Source organism: Mustela lutreola, chromosome 6 (genome assembly GCF_030435805.1).
Source record: "Mustela lutreola isolate mMusLut2 chromosome 6, mMusLut2.pri, whole genome shotgun sequence".
Taxonomy (NCBI): Eukaryota; Metazoa; Chordata; class Mammalia; order Carnivora; family Mustelidae; genus Mustela; species Mustela lutreola.
Window position 1 is genome coordinate 158338679 of NC_081295.1, and position 24960 is coordinate 158363638.

The 24960-nt window shown below is 39.3% G+C and overlaps 2 protein-coding genes across 2 annotated transcripts; both read right to left on the minus strand.

The window, feature by feature from the left end:
- Positions 1-1140: 1140 nt before the first annotated feature.
- On the minus strand, positions 1141-2085 carry LOC131834755 (olfactory receptor 2B11-like). Its single transcript, XM_059179383.1, has one exon. The coding sequence runs from the start codon at positions 2083-2085 to the stop codon at positions 1141-1143; it is 945 nt and encodes a 314-aa protein (XP_059035366.1).
- Positions 2086-21846: 19761 nt separating this feature from the next.
- Positions 21847-22788, minus strand: LOC131833308 (putative olfactory receptor 2B3). The gene has a single exon (XM_059176425.1). It carries the CDS (start codon positions 22786-22788, stop codon positions 21847-21849), a length of 942 nt encoding a protein of 313 aa, XP_059032408.1.
- Between the last annotated feature and the right edge of the window lie 2172 nt (positions 22789-24960).

A 24960-nucleotide genomic window follows, 5' to 3' on the forward strand; every position in this document is an offset into this window, starting at 1 on the left:
TTTTAGTCACCATACAGTACATCACTAGTTTTTGTGTAGCGTTCCATGATTCATTTTTTTGCATGTAACACCCAGTACTCTGTGCAATACATGCCTCCTTAATACTCATCACCAGCCTAACGCATTCCCCCACCACCCTCTCCTCCAAAACCCTCAGTTTGTTTTCCAGAGTCCATAGCCTCTCATGGTTCTTCTCCCCCTCTGGTTCCCCCCCCCCCTTCATTTTCCCTTACTTCTCTTAATGTTCTCCATAACTATTCCTTATATTCCACAAATAAGTGAAACCATATGTTAATCATCTTTCTCTGCTTCACTTATTTCATTCAGCATAAGCTTCTCCGGCCCCATCCTTCTTGATGCAAAAGCTCAGTATTCATCCTTTCTGATGACTGAGTAGTATTCTATTGTATATATGGACCACATGTTCTTTATCCACTCATCTGTTGAAGGGCATCGAAGCTCCTTCCACATTTAGGCTATTGTGGACATTGTGGCTATGAACCCTGAGGTGCATATGCCCCTTATTTTACTACATCTGTATCTTTGTGGTAAATGCCTCGTAGTGCAATTGCTGGATCATAATGTAGTTCTGTTCTTAACATCTTGAGGAATCTCCATACTGTTTTCCAGAGTGGCTGTACCAGTTGCATTCTCACCAATAGTGTAAGAGGGTTCCCCTTTCTCCACATCCTCACCAACATCTGTTTTTTCCTATTTTGTTAATTTTTGCCATTCTAACTTGTGTAAATAGTCACGCTCTCCCTCTTCACAGATGACATGATACTTGTGTTATTTTTATAAAATTATGCATAAAATGAGAGGGTTCCTTTTGTTTGACTGGTGATGAATGAGTCAGTCAGTGAGCTACTTTTCAGATTCCTATAGCAGCATCTCTCAATGGACTTAGAGGACTTAATGACAGGGATTCACTCTCATGTAATTTACAAGTGGGGATTAAGGTTCACATTGCAAAATGAGGGCCAATAAATCATAGCACTTTGTGAATACACATATGTGTAGATCAGATAATGACTGAAGGATTCTAACCATTTTGGAAGAGGGTTACATCCAGAGATATATAGAGAGCAAGGGCTCTTTGGAGTCTTACATGGAGAGTATGGAGTATAAAATTGCTGTGTTTTATTCTCTTCTCTGATGGTTCAATGGGAGGAGAAGCCTCCTGATTGCCCCTTTCATGTCCTTGTTCCTCAAAGTATAAATAAAAGGGTTAAGCATAGGAGTCAGCAGACTGTAGAACAGAGCCATGAGTTTGTCCTTGTCTTGGGATTTAGTACCAGAAGGTTGCACGTACATGCATATTACTGGCCCATAGAAGAGAGAGACCACAATAACATGAGAGCCACAGGTGTTGAAGGCCTTCTTGTTTCCTGTTGATGACCGAATTCTGAGTACTGTAGCTACAATGAACCCATAGGAGAGAAGGATAAGAGACAAGGGAACCAGGGTAAAGAATGTCCCTACAAGAGAGAGCATAGTTACATTGAAAGTGGTGTCGATACAGGACATCTTGATCATCACTGGAATCTCACACAGGAAGTCATCCACCTTGTTGTTACCACAAAGTGGCAGTTGGATAGTGAGGGACGACTGAAGCAAGGAGTTAGCCAAACCACTTATCCATGCCACAGCCACTAGGGAGACACAGAATCGCCGATCCATGATAGCCTGGTACCTCAAGGGCTTGCAGATGGCCACGTACCGATCCACGGACATGACCGCCAAGAGGATGCATTCTGTGGCCCCCAGGAAGTGAAACATATAGAATTGGGCCACACAGCCTCCATAACTGATGGACTTATCTGGTCCCCAGAGATTCCACAGCAGTTGAGGGATGGTGGTTGTGGTAAAACACAGGTCCAGGAAGGAGAGGTTGGAAAGGAAAAAGTACATAGGGCTGTCAAGATGAGGGTCCACCTTGGACACCACAATGATCGAGATGTTTCCAACCAGTGTGCAGATGTAAGCCACAAACACCATTACGAAGAGTGGCATTTCCAACCAGGGATGGTCAGAGAAACCCAAGAGGATGAAGACCTTTGGAGTACTTGCATTGCTCAGACTCATGACCATCATTCCTCTTATTGGTGGATTCAGGTCACAGTGAGGACTTTTACTTCAGTGTTGGATTTTCCTGATTGTCCATTTAGTTATTTAAGTACAGTAAATTATGCAGGGAGTTTCCTCTGTGGTGTCACTTCAGTGAAGTGATCTAATATTTGTACTCATGAAAAAGTAGGGGTCTAAATGTCAAACATGATTATTTTGAAGCACATCTAAAAGAAAGGCCAACAAATCTCTCTAGTTTGCCTAGGAGATGCAATAGAACAAATGTTTATAGAAAAATGATTAGGGAAGGGGAAAGTCAGAATTGCTCTTGTGTCAGAGAATAGCATAAAGCAAAGGAGTGTTTTCCAGGAACCACCCATGCTGACTTACCACATGGCTTCATTTCTTTCATCCACCATCTGCTGGCCCTGGGCCACTCTGCTTGAATTCATGACTTGGTTTAGGTAAGTTCAGGACTTTCTGAGCTCCAGCCAGATCAGTCTGAATGCATAGAAACAAGGCATAGTGCTATTCGTTGGGTCTATGCCTCAAATCCTAAAGTGACTTTTGTAGTGTAAACCTTTTGTCATAACCGGAAACATCAGCTGAAAGGAAATGATCCCTTTCCACATGTTCATTACTTGAGGAACTAATCAAATGCTAAATCCTGGTGATATGAGACTTCCAAGACATCAGTGTTTAAAAAATGATATCATATGTGCTGGTGCTTGTCACATCAGGAGTTGTAATCTATCACAAACTTGACAGCTCTATGGTTCTTTATGGGTTTGCTCTTTGTTTCCATTGTACTTGTGAGTGTATGTGTACGTGTGTCACTTGGGTTATGATGTAAAATGTATATTTTGAAGTGGAAAGAAGTTTAAAAACAGTGTTGTCGTAGAAAAGAGGATATGAAGTCAGAGAACCTGGATCCAGTCAACTGCTGATAATTAACACATAAACCTTTTCTGCTTTGCTTACTTAACAGCTGTGTTTTGTGAGGATTAATTAATCCAATATGTATTACCATGCTTCATTAAATGAAATACTTAATATGTGGGTGATTACTTTTATGAAGTATAGTGCCCATTGGTGATTAAGAGTCCATATCGTTCATTAATCCTTGTTTCAGTTGCATCTAAATATTCAGAGTGTATTACCCTTGTCAGAAGCCTCTTAAGGATTACATTTTCTTCCCTTTCATTTTCCAAGTCTCTCCTATCATGTAGCTTGAATCTGGTGTTCATGGTGTTAAGCTTTTTAATGCTAGGATGCATATATTTTAATTCACAGAAAAACCCACTAATGCAAACAGTGTCCCTACATTATTTTTCACCAAAGGAAGCAAGTTTTAATGTTATAGGTTATAATGATGTTGCATTATTAAAAGTGTCAGTTTATTTCCACATTTATTTTAGTATAAAACTCTGCATAGAGAGGTGACAACACCTACAGAGTTACAAAAAGATAAAATTAATGAAGCTAAATAGATCACTCTTGCCCACATACAACACCCACCTTAAATCATTGCAGGTATTCAGTGGTTATACTCCTTGTTTTTGCAAAATTGACATTGATCTTTTCTTTCCAACTGTATTGAGTATTAGAGATAAGGATTGAATATTCTCTCTGTGTTCAGTGGCTTCATTTCATCATATCTTAGTTCCTTAATATTATTCATTTATTTGATTTGAAAGATCACAAATATATTGATATGTGGAAACCAATTTTTCTCTAAAATCCTATTTGTTAAGATGTGTTCTCTCTCTTTATATAAAGCTGTGGGGGCATTTTCCCCATACAGATAATGAACCTCAGGGGACATTTCTTAGCAAGAAACACTGTAGAGAGTCTCTCATGAGAATACTAACTTCTACCTTACTTCTTTCCACAATAAAGGGGAAAGATAAAATTTGGCATTTTCCTTGTTGTGAGAAATGGACTTGGGACTAAAAGAATCCTAAAATCTCATTTACTTCAACAATTTCATGGAAAACTTTCTTGGAGCTCAGGGAAAATTTAAGACAACTGCTTTTGGTGTCAAGATAGACTTTTCTTTTACTTATATTTTCCTCAGGCTATTCTTTCTTGAAAACTGCTATAGAAAAGCAGAATATTTCTAGTTCTACACAGAGAAAAATGTGGTGGTCACCTTCCACCATGCTTTCTAAGGAACCTAAAGGCTCTTGTCTTCAAATATTTCTCCTACAATAGTCTAAAACAGTATATACTTTTTTCCTGACCTAACATTGACTCTACTAAACATTTCCTCATTTGGCTTAAGCACTATATCATTATGTCAAGAAAACTTAATATAAGTTATTTTGGGTATTTATTTATTCATTCAATCAGTAAATAACTATTGAGTGCTGACATATGTCAGTAACTTGTCTAGATGCTTCAAAATATAACTGAACCATGACAGATAAAATTTAGTTTTAATGAAATATATTGTAATAGAGAAATGATAGATTTTTTCTTTTTTTTTATTAGTTTCAGAGATACAATTTAGTGATTCATCAGTTCGTACAACACCCAGTGTTCATTATATCATGTGCCCTCCTTAATGCCCATCACCCAGGTATCCCATCTCTCACCCACCTCCCCTCCAGCGAACCTGTTTGTTTCCCAGAGTTCCACATCTCTTATGGCTTGCCTCTATCTCAACTTTCATCTTATTTTATTTTTCCTTCCCTTCCTCTATGTTAATCTGTTTTGTTTCTTCAATTCCACATATGAGTGAAATTATATGGTATTTGTCTTTCTCTGACTGACTTATTTCACTTAACATAATACTGTCTAGTTCTATCCATGTTGTTGCAAGTGGTAATATTTCTCTTTTTAAAAATTTAATTTAATTCTCTAAATTATTTATTTATTTTTAAAATTTCGTTTCCGTGTTCTAGAATTCATTGTTTATGCACCTGCACCCATAGTGCTCCATGCAATACATGCCCTCCATAATACCCACCACCAGGTTCACCCAACCTCCCAGCCCCCTTCCCTCCAAAACCCTCAGTTTGAATATTTCATTTTTAACAAGATTTTATGTATTTATTAGAGAGAGAGAGAAAAAAAAAATGAGCATGGGGGAGTGGGTAGAGGGAGACAGAGAAGCAGACTCCCCATTGAGCAGGGGGCCTGATGCAGGGCTTGATCCCAGGAAACTGAGACCATGACCTGAGCCAAAAGTAGATGATTAACCAACTGAGCCACACTGGTGCCCTAAGATTTCATTTTGATGGCTGAATAATTTCCCAGTGTGTGTGTGTGCGTGTGTGTGTGTGTGTGTCCTCTTCTTTATCCATTTATTTGTGGGTGGATATCTGGGCTCTTTCCATATTTTGGCTATTGTGGACAATGCTGAAATCAGCATTGGAGAGATTTCTTCTTATTGTCACTGTCTCGGTAGATTTGGCTTCAGAATGAAATACTACAGCAACAATTTAAAATGTTGCAAACTGGTAAGTGGAAAAAACAAGCTTTGCAAGATTGTTTAAAAATAAACACAATTTTCTATTATTTTCAGATATTACAATATAGTGAGTCAATATCTCTATGCATTATTATGTACTCATCGTATTTGTAGCCACCATCTGTCACTGTATAACACTATAATTTCATACACTGTATTCTCTATGTTGTACCATTCATTCCCGTGACTTACTCATTCTACAGTTGGAAACTTGTATGTCCCACTCTCCTTCATCTGTTTTTCCCATCTATCCACCCACTTCCTTCTGGCAACTGTCAGTTTCTTCTCTGTATTTATGGGTCTGAATCTTCTTCTTGTTTGTTTATTTTTTTATATTCCATATATAAGTGAAATCATACGGTATTTGTCTTTCTCAGTCTGACTTAATTTACTTGACATAATATTCTCTAGGCCACCCATGTTGTTGCAACAGTCAAGTTATCTTTTTAATGTCTAAGTTTTATATGTGTGTGTGTGTGTGTGTGTGTGTGTGTGTGTGTTTCTGTCAATGGACTTGGGTTACTTCTGCATCTTGGTTATTGTAAATAATGCTGGAATAAACATAGAGGTATATATATCTTTTGGAATTAGTGTTTTCATTCTTACCTAATCACCAGTACTGGAATTGTTGGATAATATATTATTTCTGACTTTAGTATTTTTTGATGAAATACTAGGTTCTAAATCAGGTTTCAACAAATACAAAAAGATTTTTCAACCACAACACTGTGAAACTTGAAGTCAACCACAAAAAAGAATGTGGAAGGACCACAAATACATGGAAGCTAAATAACATGGGACTAAAGGTAATTGTCATAAGGTTTCACTCATATGTGGAACATAAGGAATAGCATGGAGGACCACAGGGGTAAAGAGGGAAAACTGAATGGGAAGAAATCAGAGATGGAGACAAACCATGAAAGACTCCAGACTCCAGGAAATAAACTGAGGGTTACAGAAGAGAGGAGGTGAGGGAGTTAATACTTAATGGGTATTAAGGAGTCATATGTGTTGATCATGTGATGAGCACTGGGTATTATAAGCAACTAATGAATTGTTGAACACTATATCAAAAACTAATGATATGTTGGCTAATTGAACATAATAAAAATGAGTTAAATAATTAATTGAAAAAAGAATGAATGGGTCAGCCAGGAAACTGAAGGAGAAATTTAAAAATACATGGAAACATATGAAAATGAAAACATATGGTCCAAAAAGTTTTGGTTACAGCAAAAGCGATTCCAAAGTGAAACAGACAGCAATAGAGTCTTACCTCAAGAAGCAAGAAATCTCGCAAATAATCAACCTAAGCTGTCACTTAAAGGAACTGGAGAAAGAAAAACAAATGAAGCCTAAAGCCAGAAGAAGGAAGGAAATAAACATTAGAGCAGAAATAAATTATATAGAACCTAAAAATACCACACAAAAATCAGTGAAACCAGGAACAGATTCTCTGAAAATATTAGTAAGATTGATTAACCCTGTTAGTTCCAAAATGGAGGAGTAGTAGGAGACCTTAATTTTGTCTGGTCCCAGGAATTCAGCTACATAGCTCTCTTATCATTCTGAACACCTGAAAACTCAACCAGAGATCTAAGAATATCTGCAACTCTACAAATAGAAAAGCGGCCACTTTTTTCAAGGTAGGAGGTACAGAGAAGTGAATCTGAGGAAATATCTGGGAAGATAGAAGGTGGGGGGAGGGAGCCTCTATCAGCCAGCTCCTGCAAAGTGATATAGCAGCAGAGCACAAGAGCAGAATTTTTAGGAAGTCTTCTCCAGTGAGTGATGTCACTCAGGTGGCTTAGCGGGAGCAGAACACTAGCTGGAACAGTGTGATCTCAGGATCCTCAGGTCACAGGAAGACCAGGGATGCCTGAATGTGGCAGAGCTCCCAAGCATTGGTGTGGGGAAGCCAGCTTCAAAGAGTGAGCCCAGGAGTGAGTTTTCAGCTTGGGGTTGCCATAAACCATGAACCACAGCATAATTGGGCCACTGTTCTCTGAGCAGGGGTTCAACAAGCTGCAGAAATGGGGAGACCCCCTTTCCTCCCCCAGTAGAAGAACACAGGAATGTCCCACAGGTATCCACAGGGTTTGGAGACTCAAATTGGGGTCATGTGCCTGAATAGAAACGCTCATTCACAGGCCCCATGAGCATGGAGTATAGCCAAAAACAGGGAGACAGGAGTGACTGACTTCTTTTCTCTGAGGGCTCACTGAGGAATGGGGCACTGAGCTTTTGGATTGAGAGGCAGAGATTGGGAGGCCACCATTTCATTTTGTTTATTTTCATTCTCAACCTCTAAAGCTGTGCTTAAAGCCTTCAGGGAACAAAAGCCACATACAGCAAACCAGAGCAGACTACTTAGCCCGACACCCTGGCAAGAGTGATACAGATCTGTCTAGGGCAAAGACACTTTAGAATCAACACAACAGGCCCCTCCCACAGAATATTAACAAGAACATCCAGCCAAGACTGAGTTTACCAATTAACGAGAACTAAAACTCCAGTGCTGTACTGTCATTTGCAAATGACAGTACAGACAAAAGGTTGATAGCCAGGATCTATAAAGAACTTCTCAAACTCAACACACACAAAGCAGATTATCATATCAAAAAATGGGCAGAGGATATGAACAGACACTTCTCCAATAAAGACATTCAAATGGCTGTCATACACATGAAAAAATATTCATCATCACTAGCCATCAGGGAGATTCAAATCAAAACCAGAGATACCACCTTACACCAGTTAGGATGAGATACCACCTTACACCAGTTAGAATGAGATACCACCTTACAGGAGATAGAATGGCCAAAATTAGCAGACAGGAAACAACGTGTGTTGGAGAGGATGTGGAGAAAGGGGAACCCTCTTCCACTGTTGGTGGGAATGCAAGTTGGTGCAGCCTCTTTGGAGAACAGTGTGGAGATTCCTCAAGAAATTAAAAATAGAACTTCCCTATGACCTTGCCATTGCACTCCTGGGTATTTACCCCAAAGATACAGATGTAGTGAAAAGAAGGGCCATCTGTACCCCAATGTTTATAGCAGCAATGGCCACGGTCACCAAACTGTGGAAAGAACCAAGATGCCCTTCAACGGACGAATGGATAAGGAAGATGTGGTCCATATACACTATGGAGTATTATGCCTCCATCAGAAAGGATGAATAACCCACTTTTGTAGCAACATGGACGGGACTGGAAGAGATTATGCTGAGTGAAATAAGTCAAGCAGAGAGAGTCAATTATCATATGGTTTCACTTATTTATGGAGCATAACAAATATCACAGAGGACAAGGGGTGTTAGAGAGGAGAAGGGAGTGGGGTAAATTGGAAGGGGAGGTGAATCACAAGAGACTATGGACTCTGAAAAGCAATCTGAAGGGGTTGAGTGGCGGGGGGTGGGGTGGGAGGTTGGGGTACCAGGTGGTGGGTATTATAGAGGGCACAGATTGCATGGAGCACTGGGTGTGGTGAAACAATAATGAATACTGTTTTTCTGAAAATAAATTAATTTAATTAAAAAAAAGAAACTAAAAAAGAAAACCTTCAAAATATAGGGATAGAGGGAACATTCCTCAATTCCATAAAAACCATCTATGAAAAGCCCACAGCAAATATTCTCAAAGGGAAAAGCTGAGCACTTTTACCTTAAGGTCAGGAATAGGTCAGGGATATCCACTCTCACCACTGCTGTCCAACAGAGTACTAGAAGTCCTAGCCTCAACAATCAGGGACAAAAAGAAATAAAAGGCATCCAAATTGGCAAAAAAGTCAAATGGTCACTCTTTGCAGATTACATGATACTTTATGTGGAAAATCCAAAAGACTACACCCCAAAATTGCTAGAACTCATTCAGGAATTCAGCAAAGTGGCAGGATACAAATTCAATGCACAGATATTTGTTGCATTTTTATATACTAACAGTGAGAACAAAGAAAGAGAAAATAAGGAATCAAATCCACTTATAATTGCACCAAAAACCATAAGATACTTAGGAATAATCCTAACCAAAGAGGCAAAGGATCTTTACTTAGAAAGCTACAGAACACTCATGAAAGAAATTGAGGAAGACACAAAGGAAATGAAAAATATTCCATGCTCATGGATTGGAAGAACAAATATTGTTAAAATTGCTATACTATCTAAAGCAATCTATACATTCAGTGCAATCCGTATCAAAATACCATCTATTTTTTTTCCACAGAACTAGAACATGAAAACAGAATTAGGGAAATAAATGATGCCATGAAACGTTCCAATGTCAGAATTATTGGAATCCCTGAGGGGGAGGAGAAAGAAAGAAGACTAGAGGATATAGTTGAAGAAATTCTCCATGAAAATTTTCCCAATCTGGCGAATGGAACCAGCATTCATGTCCTAGAGGCAGAAAGGTCTCCTCCCAAAATGATAGAATCTAGAAAGTCCTCGAGACACCTGATTGTGAAAACAATGAATCATAATTTTAGACAGGAGCTCCTGAAAGCATCTAGGGGGAAGAGAGTCCTTATGTACAGAGGAAAGCCCATCAGAATAACATCAGACCTGTCCACAGAAACCCAGCAAGCCAGAAAGGGCTGGCAAGATGTATTCAGGGCACTAAATGAGAGGAACATGCAGCCAACAACACTTTATCCAGCAAGACTGACTTTCAAAATGGATGAAGAGATAAAGAGCTTCCAAGACCAGCAAGGTTTTTTGTTTTTGTTTTTGTTTTTGTTTTCAGTTTTGGGTTTTATTTATTTATCAGAGAGAGAAATCACAAGCAGGCAGAGAGGCAGGCAGAGAGAGGAAGAAGCAGGATCCCTGCTGAGCAGCGAGCCCGATGCGGGGCTTGATCCCAGGACCCCGGGATCAGGACCTGAGCTGAAGGCAGAGACTTAACCCACTGAGCCACCCAGCCACACCAAGACCAGCAAGGTTTAAAAGAGTATGACACCACCCAGCTGGCACTACAAGAAATATTAAGGGGGGTTCTATAAAAGAGGAAAAACCCAGGAATATCATTGAACAGAAATTTATGGAGAAAATCTATAGAAACAAAGACTTAACAGGTAACATGATGTCAATAAAAATGTATCTCTCAATAATCAGTCTCAACACAAATGGCCTAAATATGCCCATAAAATGACCCAGGGTTGCAGATTGGATAAAACAACAAGACTCATTCATATGTTGTCTACAAGAGACCCATTTTGAAGGATACATCCAGACTGAAAGTGAAGGGATGGAGAAGCATCTTTCATGCCAACGGGCCGCAAAAGAAGGCTGCGGTAGCAATTATCATATCAGATAAATTAGATTTTAAACTAAAGACTGTAGTCAGAGATACAGAAGGACACTACATCATTCTTAAGGGGTCTATCCACTAAGAAGATCTAACAATTATAAATATTTATGCCCCCAATATGGGAGCAGCCAACTACACAAGACAACTGTAAACCAAGAGAAAGAGTCACACTGATTGATATTAATACATTAATGGTATGGGATCTTAATATGCCACACTCACGAATAGACAGATCATCCAAGAAGAAAATCAATAAAGAAACAAGAGCTTTGAATGACACATTGGACCAGATGAACCTCATAGTTATATACAGAACATTCAACCCTAAAACAACAGGATACTCATTCTTCTTGAGTGCACATGGAACCTTCTCCAGAATAGACCACATACAGGGTCACAAATTAGGACTCAAATGATACCAAAAGATTGAGATTATTCCCTGAACATTCTCAGACCACAGTGCTTTGAAACTGGAGCTCAACCACAAGAAAAAGTTTGGAGGGAATTCAAAGACTTGGAAGCTAAAGAGCACCCTGTTCAAGAGTGTTTGTATCAACCAGGAAATCAAAGAAGAACTTAAACAATTCATGGAAACCAACAAGAATGAAGACATGTGGGTCCAAAACCTATGGGATATGGCAAAGGCGGTCCTAAGGGGGAAATACATAGCCATCCAAGCCTCTCTCAAAAAAATTGAAAACTCCAGAACACACCAGCTGTCTTTACACCTTAAAGAACTGGAGAACCAACAACAAATTCGGCCAACTCCACACACAAGAAGGGAAATAATCAAGAGTAGAGCAGAGATTGATGAGATAGAAACTAGAGATACAGTAGAACACATCAACAAAACGAGAAGGTGGTTCATGAAAGAACCAATAAAATCAATAAACCATTGGCCAAACTAATCCAAAAGGAAAGACAGAAGGCCCAAATTAATACAATTATGTGAAAAGGGAGAGATCACAACTAACACCAAGAAAATTGAAACAATCATCAGAAATTATTATCAACAGTTATATGCCAATAAGTTAAGCAACGTAGATGAAATGGATGCATTCGTGGAAAACTATAAAATTCTAAAACTGAATCAGGAAGAAATTGACAACCTGAATTGACTGATATCTAGTAACGAGATTGAAGCAGTGATCAGAAGCCTCCCAAAAAATGAGAGCCCAGGACCTGACAGATTCCCTGGAGAATTCTAGAAGAAGAAATAATACCTGTTCTCAAACTTTCAAAGAAGAAATAATACCTGTTCTCATCAAGCTGTTTCAAAAAATTGAAGCAGAAGGAAAATGTCCAGAGTCTTTATGAAACCATAATTACCCTGATCCCCAATCCAGGAGAAGAACCCACCAAAAAGGAGAATTTCACACCGATATCCCTGAAGAATATGGATGCTAAGCTTCTCAACAAGATCCTAGCTTATAGAATCTAACAGTACATTAAAAAGATTATCTACCATGACCAGGTGGGATTCATCCCCGGGATGCAAGGGTGGTTCAACATTCACAAATCAATCAGTGTGATAGAACATATAAATAAGAGAAGATAGAAGAACCACATGGTCCTCTCAATTAATGCAGCAAAAGCATTTGACAAAATACAGCATCCGCTCCTGATTAAAACACTTTAAAATATAGGGATAGAGGGAATATACCTGAACTTCATAAAATCTATCTATGAAAAACCCACAGTGAACATTGTTCTCAATGAGGAAAAGCTGACAGCCTTCCCTTTGAGGTCAGGAACACAACAAAGATGCCCACTCTCACCACTCTTGTTTAACATGGTACTAGAAGTCCTAGCAACAGCAATCAGACAACAGAAAGAAATAAAAGGTATTCAAATTGGCAAAGAGGAAGTCAAACTCTCTTTCTTCACAGATGACATGATATTTTATATGGAAAACACAAAAGGCTCCACCCCCAAACCAATAGAACTCATACAGCAATTCAGTAATGTGACAGGATACAAAATCAATGTACAGAAATCAGCTGGTTTCTTATACACTAATAATGAAAATACAGAAAGGGAAATTAGAGAATCAATTCCATTTACTATAACACCAACAACCATAAGATATCTGAGAATAAAACTAACCAAAGAGGTAAAAGATCTGTATTCGAGGAACTACAGAACACTTATGAAAGAAGTTGAAGAAGACACAAAAAGATGGAAGACTATTCCATGCTCATGGATTGGAAAAATAAAAATTGTTAAAAATGTCCTATACTGCCTAGAGCAATCTATACTTTCAATGCCATCCCAATCAAAATTCCACCATCATTTTTCAAAGAGCTGGAGCAAACAATCCTAAAATTTGTATGGAATTAGAAGAGACCCCAAATTGCTAAGGAAATGTTGAAAAGGAAAAACAAAATGGGGGGCATCATGTTGCCTGATTTCAAGTTTTACTACAAAGCTGTGATCACCAAGACAGCATGTTACTGGCATTAAAAACAGACACATAGACCAGTGGAACAGAGTAGAGCGCCCAGATGTAGACTCTCAATTCTATGCTTTGACAAAGCAAGAAAAAATATCCAGTGGAGAAAAGACAGTCTCTTCAATAAATGGTGCTGTCAAAATTGAACAGCTATGTGAAGAAGAATGAAACTCAACCATTCTCTTACACCATATACAAAAGATAAACTTGAAATGGATAAAAGACCTCAATGTGAGGCAGGAACCCATCAAAATCCTAAAGGAGGACATAGGTAGTAACCTCTTTGACATCAGCCAGAGAAAATCTTTCAAGATATGTCTGCAAAGGCAAAGGAAACAAAAGCAAAAATAAACTTTTGGGACTTCATCAAGATCAAAAGATTCTGCACAGCAAAGGAGACAGTCAACAAAACAAAGAGGCAACCCATGGAATGGGAGAAGATATTCTCAAATGACAATACAGATAAAGGGCTGATATCCAGGATCTATAAAGAACTCAAAACTCAACACACACACAAAAAGATAATCATGTCAAAAAAATGGGCAGAAGACATGAACAGACACTTCTCCAATGAAGACATACAAATGGCTAATGGACACATGAAAAAATGTTCATCGTCATGATTGATATATATATATAAATGTTTATCAGGGATGAACATCAGAGAGCTATCAGGGAGATTACAATCAAAACCACATTGAGAGGGTGACCTGGGTGTTTCAGTGGGTTAAAGCCTCTGCCTTTGGCTCGGGTTATGATCCTAGGGATCTGGGACTGAGCCCCTTATTGGGCTCTCTGCTCTGCATTGAGCCAGCTTTCTCCTCTCTCTCTCTCTGCCTGCCTCTCTGCCTCCTAGTGATCTCTGTCTGTCAAATAAAATATTTTTAAAAACCACATTGAGATACCACCTTGCACCAGTTAGAATGGCCAAAATTAACAAGACAGTAAACAATGTGTGTTGGAGAGGATGTGGAGAAAGGGGAAGCCTCTTCCACTGTTGGTGGGAATGCAAGTTGGTGCAGACACTTTGGAAAACAGTGTGGAGATTCCTTAAGAAATTAAAAATAGAGCTTCCCTATGACCCTGCAATTGCACTACTGGGTATTTACCCCAAAGATAGAGATGTAGTGAAAAGAAGGGACATCTGTACCCCAATGTTCATAGCAGCAATGGCCACAGTTGCCAAACTGTGGAAAGAACCAAGATACCCTTCAACAGAAGAATAGATAAGAGAAGGGAGTTGAGGGAAATTGGGAGGGGAGATGAATCATGAGAAACTATGGACTCTGAAAAACAACCTGAGGGTTTTGAAGGGGCCGGGGGTGGGAGGTTGGGGGGACCCAGGTGGTGGGTATTAGGGAGGCACATATTGCATGGAGCACTGGGTGTGGTGCAAAAACAATGAATACTGTTACACTGAAAAGAAATTAAAAAAAAAAAAGACTGGATAAGGAAGATGTGGTCCATATTCACTATGGCGTGTTATGCCTCCATCAGAAAGGTGAATACCCAATTTTTGTAGCAACATGGATGGGACTGGAAGAGATTATGCTGAGTGAAATAAGTCAAGCAGAGAGAGTCAGTTATCATATGGTTTCACTTATTTGTGGAGTATAGAACACGGGGTGTGGTACAAAAACAATGAATACTGTTACACTGAAAATAAATTTAAAAAAAAAGAAAAGAAATAATATGGAGGATATGGGGAGATGGAGAGGAGAAGGGATTTGGGGGAAATTGGAGTGGAGACGAACTATGAGAGACTATGGAATCTAAAAAACAATCTGAGGGTTTTGGAGGGGCAGGAGTGGGGGGTTGGGTGAACCTGGTGGTGGGTATTATGGAGAATATGTATTGCATGGAACAGTGGGTGTGGCACATAAACAATGAATTCTGGAACACTGAGAAGAATTTAAAAAATAAATACAAATGAAAAAAAAATTAAAAATGGAGCTACACTTCATCAGGGAAATTCAAATCAAAACCACATTGAGATATCACCTTACACCAGTTAGAATGGCCAAAATTAACAGGGCAGGAAACAACAAGTGTTGGATGGAGGAGAAAGGCAAACGCTCTTACACTGTTGATGGGAATGCAAGTCGGTGCAGCCACTTTGGAAAATAGTGTGGAGATTCCTTAATAAATTAAAAATAGCACTTCCCTCTGGCCCTGCAATTGCACTACTGGGTATTTACCCCAACGATACAGATGTAGTGGACAGATGGACCATCTACACCCAAATGTTCATAGCAGCAATGGCCATGGTTGCCAAACTGTGTAAAGAGCCAAGATGTTTTTCAACACATGAATGGATAAAGAAGATAGAGTCCATATATACAATGGAAAATTATGTGGCCATCAGAAAGAATGAATACCCAACTTTGGTATCAACATGGACGGGAATGGAGGAGGTTATGCTGCATGAAATAAGTCAAGCAGAGAAAGTCAATTATCATATGGTTTTTGCTTACTTGTGGAGCATAAGGAATAACATGGAGGACATTAAGACAAGGAAAGAAAAAGTGAATTGGGATGAATTGGTGGGGGGAAACGAAGCAGGAGAGACACTGCGGACACTGAGAAACAAACTGAGAGTTTTGGGGAAGAGAAGGGTGAGGGATGGGTGAGCCTGGTGGTGGGTGTTAAGGAGGGCAGGTATTGCATGGAGCACTGGGTGTGGTGCATAAACAATGGATCTTAGAGCACTGAAAAATGAAATAAAAATAGAGCTACCCCATGACCCTGCAATTGCACTACTGGATATTTGCCCCAAAGATACAGATGTAGTGAAAAGAAGGGCCACATGCACCCCAATGTTTATAGCAACACTGTCCATAGTAGCCAAACTGTGGAAGGAGCTGAGATGCCCTTAAACAGATCATTGGATAACGATGTGGTACATATATGGAATGGAATATTACTCAGCCCTCTGAATACTCACCATTTGTGTCAACGTGGTTGGAACTGGAGGGCATTATGCTAAGTGAAAGAAGTCAGAGAAAGACAATTATCATATGGTTTCACTCATATGTGGAACATAAGGAGTAGAGCAGAGGACCAGAGCAAAGGGGAAGGGAGGGAAACCCGAATGGAAAGAAATCAGAGTGGGAGACAAACCATGAGAGTCTCAGGACCCCAAGAAACACACTGAGGGTTACAGAAGAGTGGGGGTGGGGGTGGGGTAACCAGGTGATGGGCAGTACGGAGGGCACGTGTGGTGATGCACACTTCGTGTTATACACAACAAATGAATTGTTGAACAGAGCATCAAAAACTAATGATGTACTGTATGCTGGCTAACTGAACATAATAAAAAAATAAAATTATGTTCTAAAAAAATTCTAGTTAGTTGATGTACAGCGTAATATTAGTTTCAGGTGTGCAATATAATGAATCAACACTTCCATACAACATCTGGTTCTCTTCACAAGTGCACTTCTACTCCCCATCACCTATTTAACCCACCCACACTCCCACCTCCCCTCTGGTCATCATCAATTTGTTCTCTAAGGTTAAGCGTCTGTTTCTTGGTTTGCCTCTCTCTCTTTTTATGTCTCTTTGCTCATTTGTTTTATTTCTAAAATTCCACGTATGAGTGAAATCATATGGTATTTCTCTTTCTGTGACTGACTTATTTCACTTAGAATAAATACTTTGTAGCTCCATTCATGTTTTTGCAAATGGTGATTCCATCCTCCTTTTTGTTGTTGTTATGATCTTGTTCTCTCTTATGGCTGAGTAATATTCCATTACACGTAAAATATATATGTATGTATGTATATGTATGTGTGTGTACATATATATATATCATATCCTCTGCATTTTTCAAGGCAATGCAAATCAAAACTATAATGAGATAGTATGGTATTGGCACAAAAGAGACACATAGATCACAGAATACAGAACCAGGAAATTGACGCTCAACTATATGGTCCACTAATCTTTGACAAAGCAGGAAGGAAGATCCAATGCAAAAAAGATATTCTCTTCAACAAATGGTGCTGGGAAAACTGGACAGTCACATACAAAAGAATGAAACTGGACTATTTTCTCACATCGTACAAAAAAACAAAATCAAAGATGGTCAAAGACCTAAATGTGAGACAGGAATTCCTCAAAATCCCAGAGCAGAACACAGTCAGCAACCTCTATGACCTTGGCTATAGCAACTTCTTACTACACACATCACACAGGCAAGGGAAACAAAAGCAAAAATGAACTATTGGGACTTCAAGATAAAAATCTTCTGCACAGCCAAAGAAACAAGCAACAAAACTAAAAGGCAACCTATGGAGGAGAGAGAAGATTTTGGAAATGACATATCATATAAAGGTTAGTATCAAAGATCTATAAAAAAAACTTCTCAAACTCAACACCCAAAAAATAAAAAATCCAGTCAAGAAATGGACAGAAGACATAAAAAGACATTTCTCCAAAGAAGACATCCAAATGGCCAATAGACATGTGAAAAAATGTTCCACATCACTCAGCATCAGGGAGAGACCAATCAAAACCACAATAAGATACCAAATTACACCAGTCAGAATGGCTAAAATTAACAAGTCAAAAAACAACCGATGTTGGTGAGGGTGCAGAGAAAGGGGAGCCCTCTTTCACTGTTGGTGGGAATGGAGAGTGAAACAGCCACTTGTAAACAGTATGGAGATTCCTCAAAAACTAAAAAATGGAGTTACCCCATGACCCAGCAATTGCACTACTTAGCATTTATCCAAAGGATACAAACATAATGATTGAAAGGGGCCCCTACAATCCAAAGTTTAAAGCAGCAATGTAATAAAACAGACAAAGAACCCAGATGCAACTGACATTGAATAGATAAAGAAGAGGTGGTATTGAGAGACTATGGACTCTGAAAAACCATCTGAGGGTTTTGAAGGGGTGGGGGGTGGGAGGTTGGGGGAACCAGGTGGTGGGTATTAGAGAGGGCACGGATTGCATGGAGCGCTGGGTGTGGTGCAAAAATAATGAATACTGTTATGCTGAAATAAAAAAAAATTAAAAAAAAAGAAAAAATAATATATAAAAAAAGGAAAAAAATAATATAAAAAAATTAAAAAAGAGAAGAGGTGGTATTAAGGAAGGGAAAAATGAAGGGGGGAAATGAGAGGGGGAGACAAACCCTGAGAGCCTATGGACTCCAGGAGACAAACTGAAGGCTTCAGAGGGGAGGAGGGGGATGGGTTAGCCAGGTGATGGGTATAAAGAGGACACGTATTGCGATGAGCACGGGGTGTTATATGCAGACAATGAATCATGGAGCACTACATCGAAAACTAACGAAGTACTGTATGGTGACTAACATAACATAATAAAAAATAAGGGTTTCAAAATCTTACAAAGAAGAAGAGATGGTTTATATATACACACAATAGAAGACTACTCAGCCATCAAATATTTGAAAACTCACCATTTGCAATGATGTAGATGGAACCAGAGCATATTATGCTAAGTGAAATGAGTTAGTCAGAGAAAGACAAGTGTCATAGGATACTTCATTACATACGGAATTTAAGAAACAAAACAGATGGACATAGGGGAAGGAAAGGATAAATAAGATAAAACCAGAAAAGGAGGCAAACCATAAGAGACTCTTAACTATGGGAAGCAAACTAAGGTTTGGGGAAGGGGAAGTTGGGGGGGGGGATGGGGTAACTTGGTGATGGACACTAAGGAGGTCACCTGATGTGATGAGCACTGGATGTTGTATGCTACTGATTATTCACTAAATTCTACCCCTGACACTAGTAATACACTATATGTTAACTAACTTGAATTTAAATAAAACCTTGAAAACAAACAAAAAAGACACCAAAAAACAAAAACAAGCAAGAACCTACAATGAGATATCTCCTCACACCTATGAGAATGGCTAAAACCAACAACACAAGAAATAACAGGTCTTGGTGAGGATATAAAGAAAAGGGAACCTTCTTGCACTGCTGGTGACTATATAGTCTAACCCGTATTGCAGAGCATCAAGAGGAATGCATATGGGTAGACTGGGGACTCAGCAGATCTAGTTAAAGGATGATGGCTCTAGAATTGTGAAGAAGGAAACAATGGAGAAATGGGAGATACCAAAGAGAAATGATTGTTATGTCTTGGTAATGGTTTTGATGTGCAAAGCTTGGAGGTAATGGTGTAAGATACGGTTCATTGTTTCTGATCTGCACACGTAAACAACAGGGGACTGTCTTCATTAAAATAGGGAGCGGATGAGGAAGATTTTGTATTGAAAAGGAAGAGCAGGTGCTTGGCTTGAATGTCTTGGGTTTGAAATGCTTATCATATACTCAACAAGAGAAAACAATTTTAAAAAGTCATCTGTATGAGGCATATTATTGTTTTCATTTGTTTTTGCACCTTAAATTTCTTACTAATTTTTCTGAGAAAAGCAACTTTTTAAGCACCATATTTTTAAAGTTATTCCTTTTCTCATTTATTTGAAATGCTGTATTTAGTAAACACATGAAAATTATATAAGAGCCATATTCTGTACTTATTTTTTTAGTTACTTTTCACTGTTGGTGGCACCTTCTACACTGAAATTATTCTGCTTTGTTAACTTGATACAGCCACACTTCTCAGCTCACGTCTCCAGCCTCATTTTGTGTGTGTGTTTTTACTTTATATTGTAATCATATTAAACTCCTTGTAATTTAACATGAAAATGTTAAACATAATATGAAATACTGTAAAGCTTTGTTTTGTAACCCTTTCTATGTTGCCTGAATGTTGCCTCATCTATATCCTTACATTGCTAACTGCAAATTATTACTTAAGTGCCTGGGTTGAAGGGTCATTTCCTCCAGCAACTAGAGTATTTCTTCAGTAGGGTAACTGTTGACTACTTTTCTTCTGAAAAGTCCTCTTTAGAGGAGACCCTGCATGTTTGGGGCAGAACTTGAGACAAATAAGGATTTTCCAAAAGGAGAAAAAGGAGAAATGCTGTCCATGGGGAGTAAAATGATGAATTAAACATAGTGCAAGAAATGAAACTTAGCTGATATTTCAAGTCTCTAGTATGAGATGTGCACACCTAACTAGTTTAAGCCTGCTAGATTAGAGGCAGATACTACATGTTTCAAGCAACTCTGGAAGGAGAACATGATGCATATCAAGGTGTGTGAGAGTGAAGTTACGGAAGGCTTGGGTGATGATGGGAATTTTTGCCTTGAGATCATGGGCTATATAATGATAAAAATGTAACGGGGGGCACCTGCATGGCTCAATCAGTTAAGCATCTGCTTTTGGCTCAGGTCATGATCTTGGAGCCCCAGGATCCAGCCCTGCATCAGGCTCCCCACTCACTGGGGAGGCTGCTTCTCCTTCTGCTCCTCTCCCAAACTGGTGTTCTCTTTCTTTCTCACTCTCTCATAAATAGATAAATAAAAATATCTTTTTTTTTCTAAATTTAAATTCAATTAGCCAACTTATAGTACATCATTAGCTTCAGATGTAGAGCTCAATAATTCACCAGTTGTGTATAGCACAGTGCCCATTACATCATGTAATTTCTTTAATGCCCGTCACCCAACTACCCATTCCTCCCATCCTCCCTCCCCTCCAGCAATCTTCAGTTTGTTTCCTATAGTTAAGAGTCTCTCAGTTTGTTTCCCTCTCTGATGACTTCCTACTCAGTTTTCCATCACTTCCCCTATGATCCTATGCATTGTTTCTTCCAGATATGAATGAAACCATATGATAGTTGTCTTTCTTGGACTGACTGACTTTGTTCAGCATAATACCCTCCAGTTCCATCTGCATCGATGTAAATGATAAATATTCATCCTTTCTTATGGATGAGTAATATTCCATTTTATATATGAACCACATCTTCTTTATTCATTCATCTGTCAACAGACATCTTGGCTCTTTCCATACATTGACTCTTGTGGACACTGCTGCTACAAACACTGGGGTGCATGTTCCCCTTTAGATCATTACATTTGTATCTTTGGGGTAAATCCCTAGTAGTGTAATTACTGGGTGGTCAAAATTATATAGATGCTTGAGCACCTGGGTAGCTCAGTGGGTTAAGCCTCTGTCTTCAGCTCAGGTCATGACCTCAGGGTCCTGGGATCGAGTCCCGAATTGGGGGGTGTCTCTGCTCAGCAGGGGGCCTGCTTCCCCCCTCTCTCTGCCTGCCTCTCTGCCTACTTGTGGTCTCTCTCTGTGTGTCAAATAAATAAAATCTTTTAAAACATGATAAAGATGCAGAAATCCCAAACTAAGATGGTAGACAATGGTTGGTAGTAGAACAAATAACATAAATAGGAAGGTCAATCACCCAAGTGTCCTCAAGGAACAAAGTCCATCGAGTGAAGTTCTGGAAAGCAAAGAGGTTTTTAATTTAAATAAGGTATCTTACAGTCTCCGCATTGCTTTCTGAAAAGAGGAAAACATTTCTAACTTTTGGTAGAATACAGTGAAATCATAAGAGCCTGAAAAATAAGAAAATCAGTTCAAACCTTATTACCATCTTCAAGAATAGAGGCTCAGAAGATTCTTATCACAAAGGAGTACTTATTTTTTGTAGAAAAAGATTCTTGGGATCACCCTCTTGAAGGCCTCCTTCATATCTTTATTTCTAAGGCTGTAGATGAGGGGATTCAACATGGGTGTGATGATCCCATAGAAGAGGGAAACCATCTTTCCCCAGTCCTTAGAGGTGGATGAAGGTGGTTGTAGGTACATGTATATACCTGTTCCAAAAAATAGAGACACCACCACCATATGGGACCCACATGTCCCAAAAGCTTTTCGTCGTCCTTCTGCTGACCTGATTCTCAATACTGCATGAGTTATGAAGCCATAGGAAATGAGGATCAATGTCACTGGAATTAGCAGAATCAATACACTAAAGAAAAAGAGTTCAGCCTCAATAGGCTTTGTGTCAGCACATGATAACTTGAGAAGGGCAGGCACCTCGCAGAAAAAGTGATCCACTTCTTTGTGACCACAGCGTGGCATGTCAAGGGTCAAGGAAGACTGCAGCACTGAGTTACTGAAGCCAGTGAGCCACGAGAAGCCTACCACCCTTAAGCAGAACCAATGATTCATAATGACTACGTAGTGCAGGGGTCTGCAGACTGCCACATATCTGTCAAAGGACATGACAGCCAGGAGGAGACACTCAGTAGCACCCAGGGCCAGGAAGATAATGAGCTGGGCCACACAGCCACCATAGCTGATGGTCTTTTTGTTGCGACAAATATTTCTCAACATATGAGGGACCGTGCTTGTGGTATAGCACAGATCTAAGATGGAGAGATTAGCGAGGAAGAAATACATGGGTGTGTGAAGTTTGGGATCCAGAATGCACACCATCATTATGGACACATTGCCAAAGATGGTGATTGTGTATGATATTAATAGGAGCAAAAACAGAGGCATTTGTAGCCAGGGCTTGTCTGAGAAGCCAAGTAGTATAAACTCTCTTGAGGAGCTCTCGTTAGCCCAGTTCATGATGACTCACTTATTTTTCATTCCTAGAAAAATATAAAATAGAAAAGTAATCAATACATAATTATTGAATACTCTTATTGGAACTGAACCAAATTTGATTATTATAATGAATAATTAAACACCAAATATAATTTGTGGTCAATTAAATAGAACCCCTGTGAAATACAGTATGATTCTTTTAGGTTAGAAAGTAGTTCCCCTGTTTTTTAGTAGTTATGTTCAATTAAATTGATGAGGTCGAGCATCAGTTTTAAATGATAAAGTATATAATTTATATGCAGAGAGCACAGACAACTAAGTGGTAAAAGACATTTCAGTTCTCCCTTTTCTTATGTGTGTACAAAATATTGGTCCTAGATGATTTGATTCAAGGTAGTAAAATTACGGCTGGCATAATTTATTGTGTTAACCACAGGTGAGACATCTTTATATATCTTTTTAAAAATTTTTATTCAAATTCCAGTTGGTTAACCTACAGTGTAGTATAGTTTCAGGTGTGCAATGCAGTGGTGGAGCACTCCATACATTACCCAGTACTCATCAGGACAAGGGCACTCCTTCATCCCCAACACTTGACCATCGAATCCCTCCCTGACTGACAAGAGACAGACACTGAAAAACAGATGTGAACTACATGTTATTGCTACTGTGACTCAGTGACCATAAATGATCTGCACACTCGGTAGTGGTGAGGCCAGGACTTAAGGGCAATTCTTTTTTCTATACCATGTCTCCCTCCAGGTCTGCAGAGAGCACCGTGAGATTGACTACGGCCACACAGCGGTGCTTATACATGAAAAAAGACCATCAAGAATCATATTATCAAGTTAATTTTCCTCAGTCTGTGGAGGTGAAGTGATCAGGCACGTTAATGATGACCCGAGTTCTTCGAAGTTTCTTTAGTCCACTTTGTGGTTTTAAAGGCAGATCATTACTAAGACTTAACCCCATTTGAATTTACAAGCACGAAGGGAGTGAGTGCGGCTAGACAGAAGGTGAGGCACTGAAGACAGGCTAGCACGACAGAGACAGACCTACCTGACACGGGGCGGACTGGCTTTTCCAGAGGGAGAACAGGCCACTGTACACCTACACCAGTGTGAGGCGAGATAGCTCTAAGAACTTTAACCCCTTTCAGGGCACCTGGGTGGCTCAGTCCACTAAGCCTCTGACTCTTGATTTTGGCTCAGATGATCTCAGGGTTCTGAGACTGAGCTCCACACTGTGCCTGGTTAGGATTCTCTCCCTCTGCTCCTCCCCACTGCTTGTGCATACACTCTTGTCTCTCAAAAAAATTTTAGAGAGGAGAATGGAGTTGGGAGAAATTGCAAGGGGAGGTGAACCATGAGAGACTATGGACTCCGAAAAACAATCTGAGGGGTTTTAAGTGGTGCGGGAGGTGGCAGGTCAGGGTACCAGGTGGTGGTTATTATGGAGGGCACGGATTGCATGGAGCACTGGGTGTGGTGAAAAAATAATGAATACTCTTTTTCTGAAAATAAATAAATTAATTTATTTAAAAAGAGAAAGAAAGAAAAAAAATTTTAGAAAATATTTTTACCCTTCTGTGATACGTGGGTTCAATTTCAGCTTTCTAGCAACACATATATATTATTCCTTGATAAATAACAGCAATATACCTTCAGCTGAAAAATGCAAAAGGATATGAGATTTGACTGTTGTTGGCATACATGTAAATTTAAAATTTTCACAGGAAATATTATGATACATAAAGATAAGAGCAAAGTGCCAGATCAAAAATGTGCAGTGCTTATGTCAAAAATGATTGCTATCTTAAAACAAAGAATTATTACATAGGGGGACCTGAGTGGTTCAGTCAGTTAAGCACCTATTTGGCTCAGGTCATGAGCCTAGGGTCCTGGGCTTGAGCCCTGCATGGGGCTCCCTGCTCAACAAGTAACCTGCTTCTCCCTCTCCCTTTACCCCTCCACATGCAGATACTTTTTCTCTGTCTCTTTCTCTCAAATAAATAAATAAAATCCAAGAATATATTTTTTAAAGATTTTATTTATTTATTTGACAAAGACAGTGAGAAAGGGAACACAAGCAGGGGGAGGGGGAGAAGGAGAAGCAGGCTTCCCACCGGGCAGGGAGCCCAACGTGGGCCATGATCCCAGGACCCCGGGATCATGACCTGAGCCGAAGGCAGAT

Excerpts from the sequence above, each read along its gene's own strand:
- LOC131834755 (XM_059179383.1), bottom strand. The coding sequence starts at position 2,085 with ATGAGTCTGAGCAATGCAAGTACTCCAAAGGTCTTCATCCTCTTGGGT.
- LOC131833308 (XM_059176425.1), bottom strand. The coding sequence starts at position 22,788 with ATGAACTGGGCTAACGAGAGCTCCTCAAGAGAGTTTATACTACTTGGC.